This window comes from Rhinoraja longicauda, chromosome 32 (genome assembly GCF_053455715.1).
Source record: "Rhinoraja longicauda isolate Sanriku21f chromosome 32, sRhiLon1.1, whole genome shotgun sequence".
Taxonomy (NCBI): domain Eukaryota; kingdom Metazoa; phylum Chordata; class Chondrichthyes; order Rajiformes; family Arhynchobatidae; genus Rhinoraja; species Rhinoraja longicauda.
Genome location: NC_135984.1, coordinates 12,515,945 through 12,532,955, shown reverse-complemented (window position 1 = coordinate 12,532,955; position 17,011 = coordinate 12,515,945). Strand labels below are relative to the sequence as shown.

Here is a 17,011-nt window from a genome sequence, read left to right as displayed (position 1 = left end):
ATACATGATTGGCAGGAAAGGGTTTTCATAAGTTCTTGGAGCAGAATTAGGCCATTTGGCCCATCAAGCCAACTCCGCTCTTCAATCATGGGTGATCTATCTTTCCCTCTCAACCGTATTCTCCTGCCTTCTCCTCATAACCCGAAACTGATCAAGAATCTGTCAATCTCTGCCTTAAAAATATTCATTGACGTGGCCTCCATAGCCGTCTGTGGCAATGAATTCCACAGATTCACCACCCCCTGACTAAAGAAATTCCTCATCCTCTCCTCTCTTTTATTCTGAGGCTGTGGCCTCTGGTCCTAGACTCTCGCACGAGTGGAAACATCCTCTCCAAATTCATTCTTCCAGGCCTTTCACTATTCTTGATGGATGTTTAGATGGATTCGGATTTATTGAAAGAATATGGGAGTAGGGGATGTCATTTGGCCTGCCTGGAGTTGGAGCTGGTGGGAGCGGATTCCTCCTGCTCCCAATGTTCTCCACAGCATCAGTGGTTGGAATGTTCTCACCAAAAAAAAATTAACAAATAAGCCCTGCTTATTTGTGGCTACCTATTGCCTGCAGCTTTTTGGTCACCTATTGCCTGCTGCTTTGTGGCCACCTATTGCCTGCAGCTTTGTGGCTACCTATTGCCTGCAGCTTTGTGGCTACCTATTGCCTGCTGCTTATAGATAGAGCAAAGCGCATTCAACCCACCAAGCCCACGCTGACCAGCACTATCCTACACACTAGGGATAATTTACAATTTTTTACTGAAGCCAATTAACCTACAAATCTGCATGTCTTTGGAGTGTGGGAGGAAACCGGAGCACCCGGAGAAAACCCATGGTTAACCCATAGTTTCAGGGTGAGACCCTTCCTCAGAGGGAAGGATCTCGACCCGTATCGTCACCCATTCCTTCTCGCCAGAGATGCTGCCTGTCCCGCTGAGGTATGTTGAGTCTCTCCTCATTGTGTTCTGAACTTCAGACAACATATTACTGATTGTATTCATTTTATTTTCTCCGTGGGATACTTCTCCTGAGCCAGGAATCATTTATTTACTGAATTGCTAAGGGAGAGGCCGGCATCGATTGCCTGGCTATCACCCCAGAGAAGCTGAGCTACTCTCTGGTGCCAACTGCATTCTTTCTGGTGAAGATACACCCACTGTGCTGTTGAGTAGGTGGGGCCAGGATTTAGATCTAGCAGTGTGAATGAACAGCAAGATATTTCCACATAAGGCTGCTATGCAGTTTGGAAGAAAAGCTCCAGGTCATTATATTCCCCTTCCTTCTGGAGAGTAGAGATCATGAGTTTGTCAGGCACTGTGTGAGCAGCCTGAGGAATTAATTGCACTGCATTTTGTACACTGTGGCGATGTTGGAATGCTTTGTTTGGGGGTAGATCGGTGATTAGAATGGATCAGTCAGTTGTCTTGTAGAAAGAGGCCCCAAGGGAGCATTTTTCCCTCACGCTCTCCCTGATTCTTCCATCACAAAACTAGTTCAATGCAGAGAAAACAGCCAGACAGCCAGTTCACTCCCCCTGTCCCTTGTTAATTGATAAAAGCAGAACAAAAATACATGATACTGCTGCGCCCTCCTGTCATGGCGCCACCTGCCTCCCAGCTGATTGAGAGCAAGCAGGATCTCACATCAAGGCATCAAGCAATTATTACTGACGAATAGACACAAAAAGCTGGTCAGGCAGTATCCCTGGAGAACATGGATAGGTGATGTTTCGGGTCGGAACCCTTCTTCAGAGTGATTGCAATTATTATTATTATTCTGCAGAAAAAAAGCACTTAAATTCTTTGAAACTGAATAGCAAAAAGCTTTAATAGCTACTAAGAGCTGCCTGTTAATGTGGATTTATTGCAAAGATGGCAAGGATTCAATGTGATTTTTTCCTACCTATATGTCCTAAATCGTTTATTTGATGACATGAGAATATTATTCTTTGCTGAAGAAGGGACTGTAAAGGCATGATTCACAAATTAGACTGCTGCTGCAGGCACTCACATTTGAAAGCTATAATCTGGTTACACAATTTGATTTATTAAATCTAATATAAGGTGGAAATTAAGGAGATCTTTATTTTTTCCATTTGGCGCATGCCAACTACAATAATATAATGTGTAGGAAGGAACCACAGATGCTGGTTTGTACCGAAGATAGACACAAAATGTTGGAGTAACTCAGCGGGCCAGGCTGCATCTCTGGAGAGAAGGAATGGGTGACTGAGAGTCAGTCTGAAGAAGGGTCTCGACCCGAAACGTCACCCATTCCTTCTCTCCAGAGATGTTGCCTGACCCGCTGAGTTACTCCAGCAATTTGTGTCTATTTACAGAAATATATTGATTCTAGATAAAGTAAGAAAATAACTGCAGATGCTGGTACAAATCGAAGGTATTTATTTCACAAAATGCTGGAGTAACTCAGCAGGTCAGACAGCATCTCAGGAGAGAAGGAATGGGTGACGTTTCGGGTCGAGACCCTTCTTCAGATAAAACACCTTTTAAGAAGGTGCTGGCTTCTTCGTTCAGTGTGCCACATGCTAAAGGTGCCAGGATCAATGTGTATCGTGAAATAAAAACAGAAAATACAGACAACACTTAGCAGGTCAGGCACTATCAATGAACGGTGGGAAATGTGATGGAAGAAAATCAGTATTTCTGGTCAATTATTTTAAGACAGATTTTGGATGCAAAATATGTTTTAAAGTGCGGGGTGAGGGCAGAGGGGTACGGAGGACAATTGGGAGGGTCTGGGATGAGAAGGAAGGCAGGAAAAATGGATTGGCGGAAGACATGGTGATACAAGGTGAAAGTAGATGGCAATAGATCCAGCGAACTCATGATCCAAAAGCAAAATATTTCTAGAAATCTCTGGAACCAAAGCTGAGAATGCTGGAAACACTCAACAGGTCAGGCAGCATCTGCGGACAGACTGAATGTTTCAGACTGAAGGGGGTTTTCATCAGAATTGAGAACATATTCTAAGTTTCAAGTTGACAGAAGTAGGAGAGGCAGTGAGAACAAAAAATGGATGTGTGTGGACAATGTACATTCGACGGGACCTCTGCTTGCTGTTTGGTGACCTGATTTATCATCTTACTACAGATGGAGATCTGCTTGGAAGAAGCAGAGATCAAAGGCTTGCTGGTCACTTGGTCGTTCAAGGAGCCTCCTGCTCTGACCCTCACGGTCATCCCGAAACTACAGAGAGGGGTAAGGGAATGAAAAATAGTTCAAATCTTTTAATTTTGCTTGATACCAGAATTGTAATCGAGTGATGATATGTGAATAAGGGAACGAGATTTACATTCAACGGCGATCCCAATTTTTTGACCTGTCCTTGTGTGGAAGTCAGACAATTTCTGCTGCTTGCTGCTGCCCGTGATTTCATCTCTGTGTTGTTTGACAAGCACACTACCATCTATGAAGTGTTCCAATGAGTCAAGAACGTTGAATTGTCGCATGTACTGAAACGGAACAATGAACTCCGTACTTGGAACAGCATAACAGGTTTGGAAACACAGGACTCAACAGATATCATAATGAGACAAACAAAAAAAAGGGTCAATAAATAGAAAAATATATATTAGTGCAATACAAAACAAAAGCCTGAAGTCCAACCAAGACAGTTTGTAGTTTAGTTGGTATTTGTAGTTTTCAGTGGCCTGATGGTTGTTGGGAAGAAGCAGTTCCTGAACCTGGCTTTAAGACTCTTAAACCTTCTTCCCAAGACATGATTTTTTGACTCCTCTGTCTTCTTCCCGAGGCACAGGGAACAATGAAAACAGGATAGGAAAAGTGTATGTTTATGTATAAATGTCTTAGTGAAGAGGTATTAAATGAAAGTCATTACAGATGACAGCTATCTTTCTGTTTTCTATGTGTAGCTGGTCACAGGTCAATTATACTTTGCTGAGTATCTGAAACTGAATCCCCAGATAATGTGGGCTTTCTTTATAAAACATCTTGTGCTTATTTAACTGTGTTAACGTTCAGTTGGTACAGCAGTGAATGGTGAAAGCTTTCCTGTTCTTTGGTTTGTAACAGCAAAAATATGCTTTAAAAGTCTCAGTCCTGAAACCATATTCATATGATAAACCATCACGATTTCTTATACTTGGAAGAGCTACAACCTGACCCAGATCACCACTCTTTCCACATCATTGCCAGAGTGTGCTGGAGACTGCCGATTCTTTATACGCTGGTCCCAGAGGAGGATCTACTATCATCCGATACAATCATCCTGCTCTTTTCAACCTCTTTTCTACCTGTAAATCTAGCACCATTTCTAGATGTTAACTATATTCTGCACTCTGAATCTTTCCTATTATACCTGAGTGTGGTTTGATTGCATTTATATTTTGTATTGTCTGATTTGATTTGGTAGCATACGAAACAAAGCTTTTCATTGTACCTTGGTCACACGTGACAATTTAAACCTAAACCTTGATCTTCTAGTTAGTCTTATTCAAACATTGCTATTTTCAAGGCGTCACCATCAGTGGATCAATCTTCCAGTTTTTACCTTTCATAAAACAATGCATTGCAGTAATGCATGCATCACATTCACAAAAGTTGCAGCCAGGTGCAGTGTAATGCAAGTGGGTTCTTCTTCAGAATATTTGCACAATTAAGTGTGTCCATGTCACCTGTGTGATTCTCTTTGTCAAGTTGATGTTAGACTTCTCTTCAGCATTTGCTCAAAGCCAACAGACCACAGGTGGAGGAGGCGGCTGTTTACTTCTGTTGGATCTTTTGTGTTGTGTCCGTGTTCTGTATTCTGCGAGCAAGTCAATTCTGCAGCACAACATGCTGGGGAGCTGCTGGATTTATTTACTTGTATTTTTGTCTGCACAGGGGAATGATGGAAAAGCCGACATCTCCACCATCAAAGAATTGATTGAAGATACAATTGTCAGCACCAGTCCAGCCATGTTGATCAATCTCAAGGCACATATAGGAAACACTGCGGTAGGTAGCACTTGTATAGTTCAATGCTGTTGGAAAACAAGAGTCAAGAGTGTTTTATTGTCATGTGTCCCAGATAGAACAATGCAATTATTACTTACTACTGCACAACAGAATATCTTATAGAAACTTACAAAATTCTTAAGGGGTTGGACAGGCTAGATGCAGGAAGATTGTTCCCGATGTTGGGGAAGTCCGGAACAAGGGGTCACAGTTGAAGGATAAGGGGGAAGTCTTTTAGGACCGAGATGAGAACGTTTTTTTTCACACAGAGAGTGGTGAATCTGTGGAATTCTCTGCCACAGAAGGTAGTTGAGGCCAGTTCATTGGCTATATTTAAGAGGGAGTTAGATGTGGCCCTTGTGGCTAAAGGGATCAGGGGGTATGGAGAGAAGGCAGGTATGGGATACTGAGTTGGATGATCAGCCATGATCATATTGAATGGCGGTGCAGGCTTGAAGGGCCGAATGGCCTGCTCCTGCACCTACTTTCTATGTTTCTATGTAAACATAGTACACTGTAAACAATATGATAAACATCCCCCTCTATCACAGTATCGTACATATGTGCTTATAGGATAGAGTTCTTTCTTCCTTTTTTAACCACAGAGGTGGTACAGCTGTACAGCTGCTGCCTCACAGCGTCAGAAACCCGGGTTTGATCCTGACCTCCGCCGCTGCCTGCGCGAGCTTGTACGTTCTCCCTGTGACCGCATAGGCTTCCTCCGGCTGCTCCGGATTCCCCCCACATTCCAAACACATTCAGGTTTGTAGGTTCATTAGTTTGTGTAAACTGCCCCTAGTGTGTAGGACATGGAACTAGTGTGTGGGTAATCAATGGACATCGTGGACTCGGTGGGCCAAAGGGCCTATTTCCATGCTGTATCTCTTAAATTTAAAAAAACATTCCAGAAGATAGCAGGATCGTAGTTATTTCTGAAAGGCTATTTTGGAGTTATGGAATGATACAAGTGAATATGGGGCGTGGGGGCCCGCAACAGACAGAATTGCATTTGCCGGCTGTTGTACCACTTAGCCTCTAACCCGTTGAAGTCACTGGTCACCTAGTGTTGGAATTAGAGACTAGGTAGGTGCAAGAGTATTCAGTGAAGGTTGATGGCCCATGTGTGGTGTGCAGCAAATGTGGAGCATAATCGCAGTTTTCTCTTGTCAGCATTGTGTTATGAATTTTGCTGCCACCACTGCTCTCACATCCATGATTATGTGGTGGATAAGTTCCCTGATAGATACAGAGTGGCACAGCAGTAGAGTTGCGCCAGAGACCCGGGTTCGATCCTGACGACGGGCGCTCTTTGTACGTTCTCCCTGTTACCACGTGGGTTTACTCTGGGTGACCTTAGTTCCTTCCACTTCCAGACCCCAGCCTCGGTGGATCGGGAACTCATTCTGATTCCATTCAGTTTCCTTCCACACTCCAAAGATGTAAAGGTTTGTAGGTTAATTGGCTTTGGTAAAAATTGTAAATTGTCCCAAGTGTGTAGGGTAGTACCAGTATACGGACAGGTCGCTTGTCAGCGCAGACTCGTGGGCCGAAGAGCCTGTTTCCATGATGTATAAAGTAAACATTAGCATTTTGCTGGAAAGCCAGAGATCTGGACTAATAATCAGAATGAGTTCCCGATCCACCGAGGCTGGGGTCTGTAATTGGATCCATGGAAGCACGGATTTGTCCCAATGCAATTCAGGCTAATCTGTCCAAGTAATAATTTCTTTATCCTTCCACTCAGGTGCCTGGGGAGAAACTTGGTAAGACATCAGCTCTCCCATCAAAGGTCGCTCTTAATGCGGGGGGTAAGCTGGTGATCAGACAGCTGAAGGCTAATATCAGCAGAGTGGAAGAAGCGGGTAAGGCTTTTGGATTACATGAGGCAATTGATCCTCTAATTTGGTGATGCTCAGAGTGCCCTTCAAGTCAAGTCAAGTTCATTTATCACATACATATACAAGATGTGCAGTGAAATGAAAGTGGCAACACCTGCGGATTGTGCTAAACTACAAAACAGAATAGAATATTTTTTTTTATCACAACAAAATAAATGAATAAAGTAAATTAAATGAGTCCCTGGTGATATGAGAGTTAACAGTCCTGATGGCCTGTGGGAAGAAACACCGTCTCATCCTCTCTGTTTTCACAGCGTGACAGCGGAGGCGTTTGCCTGACTGTAGCAGCTGGAACAGTCCGTTGCTGGGGTGGTAGGGGTCCCCCATAATGTTGCTGGCTCTGGATCTGCACCTCCTGAGGTATAGGTCCTGCAGGGGGGCGAGTGTAGTTCCCATAGTTATTGACAGAGAGATGATCATTGGGGTTCCTGCATTAGAGTGCAGATAGAGATCCAGCCCATAAGTGCTGATATATGTCAAGTCCCCTTCCATGTTCCATCTTCCTCTCCATTAAAGAACAACCTAATTTTCTTTTAAATGAATCTTAAGAATTCTGCTTTATCTCATGGTTTGTGAGAAAGTATGTGAACGAATCAGTTCCCTTTTGAGATTGTAGGTCTTCATTATTCGGAAGACTTCTCTCACGTCAGCTTCTAGTTTGTACTGAAAGACTGCTTAAGTTCATGTTCATTGCTGACGTTGTCCTACATTTTCTGTGCAAGAATATGGCACAAATGTGCAGTCTATGTAGTCGCAGGAGGTTCAGTGCCTTTGTAACATTTGGTGTCAAAGCTTAGGTCACAACACAAGTGGCTTTTTAGTCGACATTTTGTTCCCGCGGAGAAGGGCAGAACTGGGAAGAAAATGACAGCAAGGAGTCAATAGTCAAGAGTGTTTAATTGCGATATGTACTGACAACAGAATACAATTCTGACTTGCAGCAGCGTAACAGCAGCAGATAAATATAATCATTTTTACAAATCCAATCAATTAATACCATAATACTGGTGCAGAAAAACAAATTCGTAGTGCAACCATGGACACAGTCCACAGAAGTTCATAGCTGCTGGGATTTGTATTATATCGTGTTCAGGAGCCTGATGGTGATTGCTGGAAAGAAGCTATTCTTGAACCCAGTGATCACCGATTTCAGTCTCCTGTATTTTCGTCCCAATGGTAGGAGCAAAATGAGAGTGCGGTCAGGGTGGGGAGAGACTTTGATGATATTGGCTGCCTTTTGAAGTAGTGCCTGCTATAAATCCTTCCTTCAAAGGGAGAAATATTAGTGACAAGTGTCACACTGGAGGAGGAGCAATGTATGCATCGCCCACTTTCCCCTTATTACAGTCTCAGGCATTTGGTTCAAGGTAAATAACAAGCCAAACATTTCCCTGCCAGAAGCGGAGAAGATGGGAGGAGGTTATTGATGGGTTCCCATCAATTATTGGCTGCAGAGTGGTTGTAGAAGAAAATGAGATGGGGAAATTGTAATGGACATTAAATCTGCCAGCCGGAGACAATTGAAGAAAAAGCTATATTGACAATCGCTTTTGCATCCTTGGCAGGGAACAAATTGTTTCAAACTAAATCAAATATTTCTAATGCAATTTTGCAGTCAACGGAAGTATTTTCTGGACACAAGGTGCCACCAACAGTATTGAATGGATTAGAGAAAGATATTTTACTCTGGGTAAAATGTCCACATCTAAAAGGCATAATCTCGAAGATTGCAGCACCCTCTCCATTATGCATTGAAATGTCGGCACAGATTATGTCACAGTGTCATGGAGTCTTACAGCGTGGAAACAGGCCCCTCATCCCCAACTTGTCCACACGAGCATTTGGCCCATATCCCTCTAAACCTGTCCTACCCATGTACCTGTCTAAATGTTTTTTAAACTTGCAGTAGTACTTGCCTCCACTACCTCCTCTGCCTGCTCGTTCCATACACCTACCACCCTTTGCGTGGAAAAGTTATCCCGCAGGTTCCTATTAAATCTTTCCTCGTTACCTTAAACCTATGTTCTCTGGCTCTCTGCGTACATCTTGCAGTGGGACTTTAACCAACAATCTCCTTAATCCGGGTAGCACTGAGCAATGCCAAACATCTGAACTGCCATGAAAACATCGTTGCCATCATGGATTCCAGCTGTACAGTTTTTGCTGTGTGACCTTATGTTTTTATCTCGTAACGTGCAGGTTGTGGAGAGCTGTGCTGTGTGCTGGAACTTGACAGCCCTTCCCAGATGAAACGAACAAGAAGTGTGATGCCCAGGTCCCAGAGCCCAAACTCTGTACTGAAGTGGAACGATGAAGTAACCTTGTGAGCATCTTTATATGGTTCATCGCGTATACCTTACTGCAAGATAAGGAATCTTAAGAGGAAATGAAAAATTTCCAGAATCTTACCACATGAAGATTATCGTAGGGCAGATAGATTTAAGTGCAAATTCCACGTGTCGGCCACAGGATGAGTAGACAATTTAAGAATCCTGAAATATTCTGCTTCTTTGACGAGTGGATCGTTATGTTATAACTGTTGGTCAAATTGACGAGTATCTGATCAACAAAGGTAGATACAAAATGCTGGAGTAACTCAGCAGGCCAGGCAGCATCTCTGGAGTGACGTTTTGGGTCGAGCCCCTTCTTCAGACTCGACTCGAAACGTCACCCATTCCTTCTCTCCAGGGATGCTGCCTGTCCCGCTGAGTTACTCCAGCATTTTGTGTCTACCTTCGATTTAAACCAGCATTTGCAGTTCTTTCCTAATCAACAAAGGTAATAGGTAGGGAAAATCAGCTGCAAAGGTTAGGAGAGCTTTGGGAATATTGGATGTGATAGTTATCTAGGAATGTCCATGTGACTGGGATCTCCTGCTTCTCATCACTGTCCAAAAACCCATGACAGGCAGACACTGAGTAAAGGCAACATCTGGTTTGGTGGTGATGAGAGTTAGCTTGGATATGAGATACTTAGGGGTCGCTGTGTGACTGGAAGTACCTAATACAGGAGGGAGAGTCAATGTGTAAATTTTAACAAAGGCCTTCTATTTGGGGAGGGATGATCCAGAGAAACAAAAATTGGAAGGGAGTGACCTTGGAGAAGACTAGTTCCATCAGGTAGCTGAGGTGGGAACTGTGGTAGAAGCAATGGAAAATATTTAAATTCTGTTCGAGTATCAGGCTTTTTGTAAGTATACCGTTATTATTATGCTCTAGTTACTTTGGAGCATATAAGATGCTGTCCTCAACTCCTTGTGCAGGAAAGAACTGCAGATGCTGGTTTAAATCGAAGGTAGACACAAAATGCTGGAGTAACTCAGCAGGACAGGCAGCATCTCTGGAGAGAAGGAATGTGTGACGTTTCGGGACGAGACCCTTCTTCAGACTGATGTCAGGAGAGTGGGCGGGACAGAGATAGAATGTCGTCGGAGACAGTAAGACTGGTGGGAGAATTGGGAAGGGAGGAGGGGTTGGAGAGAGAGGAAAACAGAAAGGGGTGGAGATGGCAATATGTGGCCAGTAGTGGGATCCCATTGGAGGTGGCAAGAATGTTGGAGGATAATATGCTGTATGCGATGGCTGATGGGGTGGAAGGCGAGGATAAGGGGGAGCTGCGGGATATCGAGAACACCCAGGTGAGAACGAGGGTTCCCTTCGTCCATTATAGATGAGGCTCTCACTAGGGTCTACTCGATATCCCGCAGATCCTCTCTTGCTCCCCATCCCCCCATTTGTAACAAGGACAGAGTTCCCCTTGTCCTCACTGCAGAGACCGTTCCCTCCGCAACTCCCTGGTCAACTCGTCCCTTCCCACCCCAGGTCCTTTCCCCTGCAACCGCAGGAGATGCAACACCTGTCCCTCTACCTCCCCCCTCGACTCTATCCAAGGACCCCAACAGTTTTGTCAGGTGAGGCAGAAGTTCACTTGCACCTCCTCCAACCTCATCTACTGTATCCGCTGTTCCAGGTGTCAACTGTATATTGGTGAGACCAAGCACAGGCTCGGCGATCATTTCACTGAACACCTCCACTCAGTCTACCTGATCTCCCGGTTGCTCACTACTTTAACTCCCCCTCCCATTCCCAATCTGACCTTTCTGTCCTGGGCCTCAGAGTGCGGCCCAGCGCAAATTGGAGGAACAGCACCTCATATTTTGCTTGGGTAGCTTACACCCCAGCGGTATGAACATTGACTTATCTAACTTCAAATAGCCCTTGCTTTCCCTCTCTCTCTATCCCATCCCCTGTCCCAGTTCTTCCACCAGTCTTACTACTCCGACTACATTCTATCTATCCCGCCCACTCCCCTGACATCAGTCTGAAGAAGGGTCTCGACCCAAAACATCACCCATTCCTCTCCAGAGATGCTGCCTGTCCCACTGAGTTACTCCAGCATTTTGTGTCCTCCACTCCTTCCTGCGCTCTGTTCATTTTAATATCATGCATATGGCTCACGTTGTCACACCAAACATATCAATGCACCACTTCATTCAGTAACAATGGTAATCTGTGGTAATCGGTAGCTGACTCAAGGAGTAGAAAAGCAACCTGAGCTTCTGGCCACGGAATTTTACTAGTGCTTGTATCTTAATGGTGCCCCTAAAACACTCAGCCTGTTTAACAAAGGAAAAACATTGAGTTCACTAATTTACTCCTTGGAAGACTGTTTGGTGTCCTTATCTGGTCTTGCTGTGATTCAGAATTCACAACAATATCATTGATTTCTATTTAACTGTGCTCCACACTGGCCTTGCAAGCCATCGTTTTGTACTTGAAGCACTCTGAGTAAGCTCCGCAGCTCACCATCATCTTCCGAGAACATTAAGAATTAGGCAATAATTGCATGCATCAATGCAGCCCGCAGTCTGTGAACGAATTCCAGGTAAAATAATGTTAGGCAGAACATTGCAGTCAAGAATATCACAGGTTCCATTGTCACTTCCTATTGATAAGATGCAATACAAAACCACACAGGAGATCCTTTTTCCCTGTGGTTTTCAAACTGTACAACTCCTTCCCCTTCTGTCATGGGGTAGACTGACACCCCCCCCCCCAAACCCCCAAATGGTTGCAAATCCCCAATCCTTTCTACTCGTCACTTTAATTTCATGTATCTTGTGTTTTATGACTGATGGCAGATCAATTTCCCTCCTAAGGTTCTTTCATATCGTATAAGACGGACTAATACACAGGGACCTGTTTTACTGACTGGTGACACAAGTTCAAATCCCACTCTGCCACCTGAGGCACTTAAATTCAATTTTTTTTCTTCAAAATTTAATAAATGCTTGTATCCTAATGGTGACCTTAAATCTCTCAGACTATTGTTTTACAAAAACAAAATTTGATTCACTAATTTACTTCTAGGAAGACTGTTTGCTGTCCTTATCTGGTCTCGATGTGATTCAGGATTCACAATATCATTGATGCACTGTCCATCCCTAATAGCCCCAGTGATCCACTCCGTTAAGGAGCTATTAGGGATGGACTGTAAATTGCCAGTGACACCACCACCGATGAATACAATTTTTTAAAATGAGTGGTTGGTAGTGCTGCTGCCTTCCAGCGCCAGAGACCCAGGTTTGATCCCGACTACGGGTGCTGTCTGTATGGAGTTTGTATGTTCTCCCTGTGACTGCGCGGGTCTTTCTCCGGGTGCTCCAGTTTCCTCCCACATTCCAAGGACATAAAGGTTAATTGGCTTTGGTAAAAAATTGTTAAATCGTAAATTGCCCCTCGTGTGTAGGATAGTGCTAGTGTGCGGGGTGATCACTGGTCAACGTGTACTCGGTGGGCCGAAGGGCCTGTTTCGGCGCTGTATCTCTAAAGTCTAAAGAGTGCTGGGCCATGGTGTCACCTGGAATATTAATTCCCATTATGAATGGTGAACATTCGGTGCAGCTAATATTACGTAACACTTCCACAGAGAAGTGGAGTCAGCTTAAGTCACAGCATCAGAAGGCACACAAAGAGGCCATCCATCTGGTGGTTTGAAAGATGTGCCTAATTGTTCCGACCCCACTCCCGAGTTTCTTTCTGCTATACGACTGCCTGCCATTAAACACTTCACTGTTGTGCCTTAAGTAACATGATGTGTTTTGTGTTCCTCACTAGTGAGTTGGGAGCAAGAAGCAAGGAAATGAAAGTGAAAGTCCTAGAAAAGTCTGAACTAAGTGAGAGTAAGTATCTATTCGAAGCAAGAAGATCCTCATTAACAACATACGCTGAGAGAGCAAGGGCGCCCAGTTTACTGATCGAATTGCTCACAGAACCTGCACGTTCACTATTTTCCAGATGTGCTATTGGGACAGAGTGTGATCCCACTGGATTTATCCCAGAGATCACCATCTGGATGCCAGACCTTTCCGTTAGCAGCCTCACCAGAAACATCGACCACTTCTGCTGGATCAGTCACGCTGGAGGTAGTAGTCTTACTCTCCTGCCTTTCATCTTTATTAATTGCTTTCATTTTCCTCGTCTCAGGTGTTTGCTGTTTTGTGCTGTTGCCTGGCCTGTTGATTGTGCCTCCTTTAGTGAGAAGGCTCGGGCATATGCTTGAGCCAGTGGGTACTTAAATCGAAGCATCCAGTTTCCCGTTCATTCTATGGTTGGCATGAATTTGCGAATAGGTTTCCGTAACATGGATGCCACAAATATCTTCCAGCTGCATCCTCCACCCTGCAATGATAAAGAGTGAAACTGAAAACAATGACTTTGAAAGGCTTGAGGTAAAAATTATCCTCAGTCTTTTCTGCCAATTCGGCAATATATTTTATATTTAGTATTAAAAAAAACAAAGGTGATTTTCTCTCTGAAAATACTTAACACCTGAGGACCTGACAGATTCATGTTCAAACCATGGTCTCCGCAGATAACAAAGAATTGTGAAAGCAAGATACTGTTGATTCTGGAAATCTGAAATTAAAACAATAAATGTTGGAAGGGGAGAGCCGGTGGATGTGGTGTACCTCGAATTTCAGAAAGCCTTCGACAAGATCCCACATAGGAGATTAGTGGGCAAAATTAGAGCACATGGTATTGGGGGTAGGGTACTGACATGGATAGAAAATTGTTTGACAGACAGAAAGCAAAGAGTGGGGATAAATGGGTCCCTTTCAGAATGGCAGGCAGTGACTAGTGGGGTACCGCAAGGCTCGGTGCTGGGACCGCAGCTATTTACAATATACATTAATGACTTGGATGAAGGGATTAAAAGTACCACCTGATACAAAGCTGGGTGGTAGTGTGAACTGTGAGGAAGATGCTATGAGGTTGCAGGGTGACTTGGACAGGTTGTGTGAGTGGGCGGATGCATGGCAGATGCAATTTAATGTGGATAAGGGTGAGGTTATCCACTTTGGTGGTAAGAATAGGAAGGCAGATTATTATCTGAATGGTGTCAAGTTAGGAAAAGGGGACGTACAACGAGATCTGGGTGTCCTTGTCCATCAGTCACTGAAAGGTAGCATGCAGGTACAGCAGGCAGTGAAGAAAGCCAATGGAATGTTGGCCTTCATAACAAGAGGAGTTGAGTATAGGAGCAAAGAGGTCCTTCTGCAGTTGTACAGGGCCCTAGTGAGACCACACCTGGAGTACTGTGTGCAGTTTTGGTCTCCAAATTTGAGGAAGGATATTCTTGCTATTGAGGGCGTGCAGCGTAGGTTTACTAGGTTAATTCCCGGAATGGCGGGACTGTCGTATGTTGAAAGACTGGCGCGACTAGGCTTGTATACACTGGAATTTAGATGGATGAGAGGGGATCTTATCGAAACATATAAGATTATTAAGGGGTTGGACACGTTAGAGGCAGGAAACATGTTCCCAATGTTGGGGGAGTCCAGAACCAGGGGCCACAGTTTAAGAATAAGGGGTAGGCCATTTAGAACAGAGATGAAGAAAAACTTTTTCAGTCAGAGAGTTGTAAATCTGTGGAATTCGCTGCCTCAGAAGGCAGTGGAGGCCAGTTCTCTGAATGCATTCAAGAGAGAGCTAGGTAGAGCTCTTAAGGATAGCGGAGTCAGGGGGTATGGGTGAAAGGCAGGAACGGGGTACTGATTGAGAATGATCAGCCATGATCACATGGTGGCTCGAAGGGCTGAATGGCCTACTCCTGCACCTATTGCCTAAGAGGGGGATGGAGAGACGGGGGAGGAAGTAGAGACAGCTCATATAGCATTAAATATTCAATGTTTTAATTTCACAGCTGATTTACATGGAGCGCACAGATGCCAAGGCAGCCCAGTCACAGGTCCCTCTGCAGTCCACTGTCACCCCAACGAAAAAAATTGAAATGGAACGAACCGTAATGCCAGATGGAACTATAGTGACAACAGTAACAACTATCCAATCCCGGCCTAAGTTTGACAGCAAAACAGGTGAGGCTCCTGTTTATAACTGTGCTCATCGTGATGCTGTGCAATCAGCTCATCTAGTTTGCCAGTCCCTTTCTGGAGACAGTTGATTGAATGTGCATTTTCTTTCTGGGATTATTTACTTCTATGTAAAGGAGTCCATTTAATGTTTGATGCCATTAAGATGCACTGCACCTCTGGAAGACTCCATTACGTACTCAAGCAGGCTGCAGCTAGATATTCAGAGCTTTTCAACTAAAAGGTTGGAATGGCACGGTGTTGCAGCGGTAGAGCTGCTGCCTTACAGCGCAAGAGATCTGGGTTTGATCCTGACTACGAGTGCTGTCTGCACGGAGTTTATACGTTCTCTCCATGACCTGCGTGGGGTTTCTCTGGTTTCCTCCCGCACTCCAAAGACGTACAGGTTTGTAGGTTAATTGGCTTGGTATAATTATAAAATTGTCCCTGGTGTAGGTTAGTGTAAGTGTGTGGGGATCGTTGGTCCATGTGGACTCGGTGGGCCGAAGGGCCTGTTTCCGCGCGGTATCTCTAAACTAAACTAAGCTAAAGGTCTGCAAACTCACGTGTTTGTTGATTTCAGATTCTCCCACAAGGTCACCCTCCAAGGTGGAAGTAACGGAGAAGAAATCCATCAAGCTGGATGATAGCCCAGTCAGCCAACTTCCCAATAATGGTAACTTGTGTTCCTCTGGGCATGTGCTGATTTCAGGCATGCTGCTCCTTTTCAAAGCCTCTGGGACTGTAGCCCCTTTTGAGACGATGAGGATCATTCTGACCTGGACAAGATGAGCAGTGTTGGGTCCACCTCCTAAAAGATGTTCATTTATTTCAAAGGAAATGAAACTTGGGGAAAAAAGTGTATTCTGTGCTACAATCCAATTGTGCTGACTTTTTGAATAAATGACCAAACACTTTATCAAAAAATAAACAGTTGGTGCTGTAAATGAAATGATAAAATGCTGGAAAGTCTCATGTCAGGGAGCATCTGAGGGGAGTTTTATCAAAGTAACGATCTTGCATCAGCGTAAAACGTTGGCTGTGACTCTCTACAGAGGCTTTGGATCCTCTGAATATTTCCAGCATTTTGCCTTGTGTTTTAAATGTTTCATTAAACCGTTACGCTATTTTCTTTCTGAAATCCTCTGGGTCCCAACTGCTCGTAAATGGGATTAGTGTAGATGGATAATTGAGGATCAGTAACGATATAATGAAACAAAGGGTGTGAATCTGTGCTCACTGACTCTACAACATTCTCAGCCACAAGGACAGGAGATCATTGCCCTTAAAGCTCCGTCAGAAAGAGTCATCGTTCATCTCTGGCTTGGTGAATCTACCTGGTGACTATCTCCATGTTTGGTCCCAGGTCTGTGTTCATCTCAGCGACAAGGTGCTGGGTTAAGGAAGCAACTCCCAGTGAAAACATATCCCATCTTTTGGTGAAGTGAAGCATTTCTGGAAAGTCTGATGATGCATCCGTTAGTGATACAGCCAGCTGGCATTTATTGGCAAACCATCCACAGCGATAATGGAATTTCTGTTGAACTCTACATAGACAAGGAGTCCCTCTGTCTCTCTGCTTCCTTGTATGTGTGTGTGTGTGTTCGTTCATACATGCGTGTATCTCCATTTATCTCTGTCCTTCCCCTATCCATTTCCCTACCTTCCCCTCTAAACCTCTCCTCTGAATTTGTCTGTCGACCTATCCCCACCCCGTTTCTCTCCATCACACCTCTCCCACTGTCCCAGTCCATTTCTCATCCTCCCACG

The 17,011-nt window shown here is 44.3% G+C and overlaps 1 protein-coding gene across 2 annotated transcripts in view; it reads left to right on the top strand.

Annotated features, from left to right (window-relative positions):
• The window catches only part of c2cd2l (c2cd2 like), an 87,956-nt gene that overhangs the window by 63,339 nt on the left and 7,606 nt on the right, over positions 1 to 17,011 (top strand). Inside the window, exons 4-11 of one of the 2 annotated variants that reach the window (XM_078426534.1) lie at positions 3,107 to 3,214; positions 4,859 to 4,972; positions 6,717 to 6,834; positions 9,070 to 9,193; positions 12,987 to 13,051; positions 13,167 to 13,294; positions 15,076 to 15,247; positions 15,825 to 15,917. In XM_078426534.1, coding sequence (XP_078282660.1) covers positions 3,107 to 3,214; positions 4,859 to 4,972; positions 6,717 to 6,834; positions 9,070 to 9,193; positions 12,987 to 13,051; positions 13,167 to 13,294; positions 15,076 to 15,247; positions 15,825 to 15,917 — 922 coding nt within the window. Of the gene's footprint in view, positions 1 to 3,106; positions 3,215 to 4,858; positions 4,973 to 6,716; positions 6,835 to 9,069; positions 9,194 to 12,986; positions 13,052 to 13,166; positions 13,298 to 15,075; positions 15,248 to 15,824; positions 15,918 to 17,011 lie in introns of both variants that reach the window. The other variant, XM_078426533.1, reaches the window with a different exon arrangement.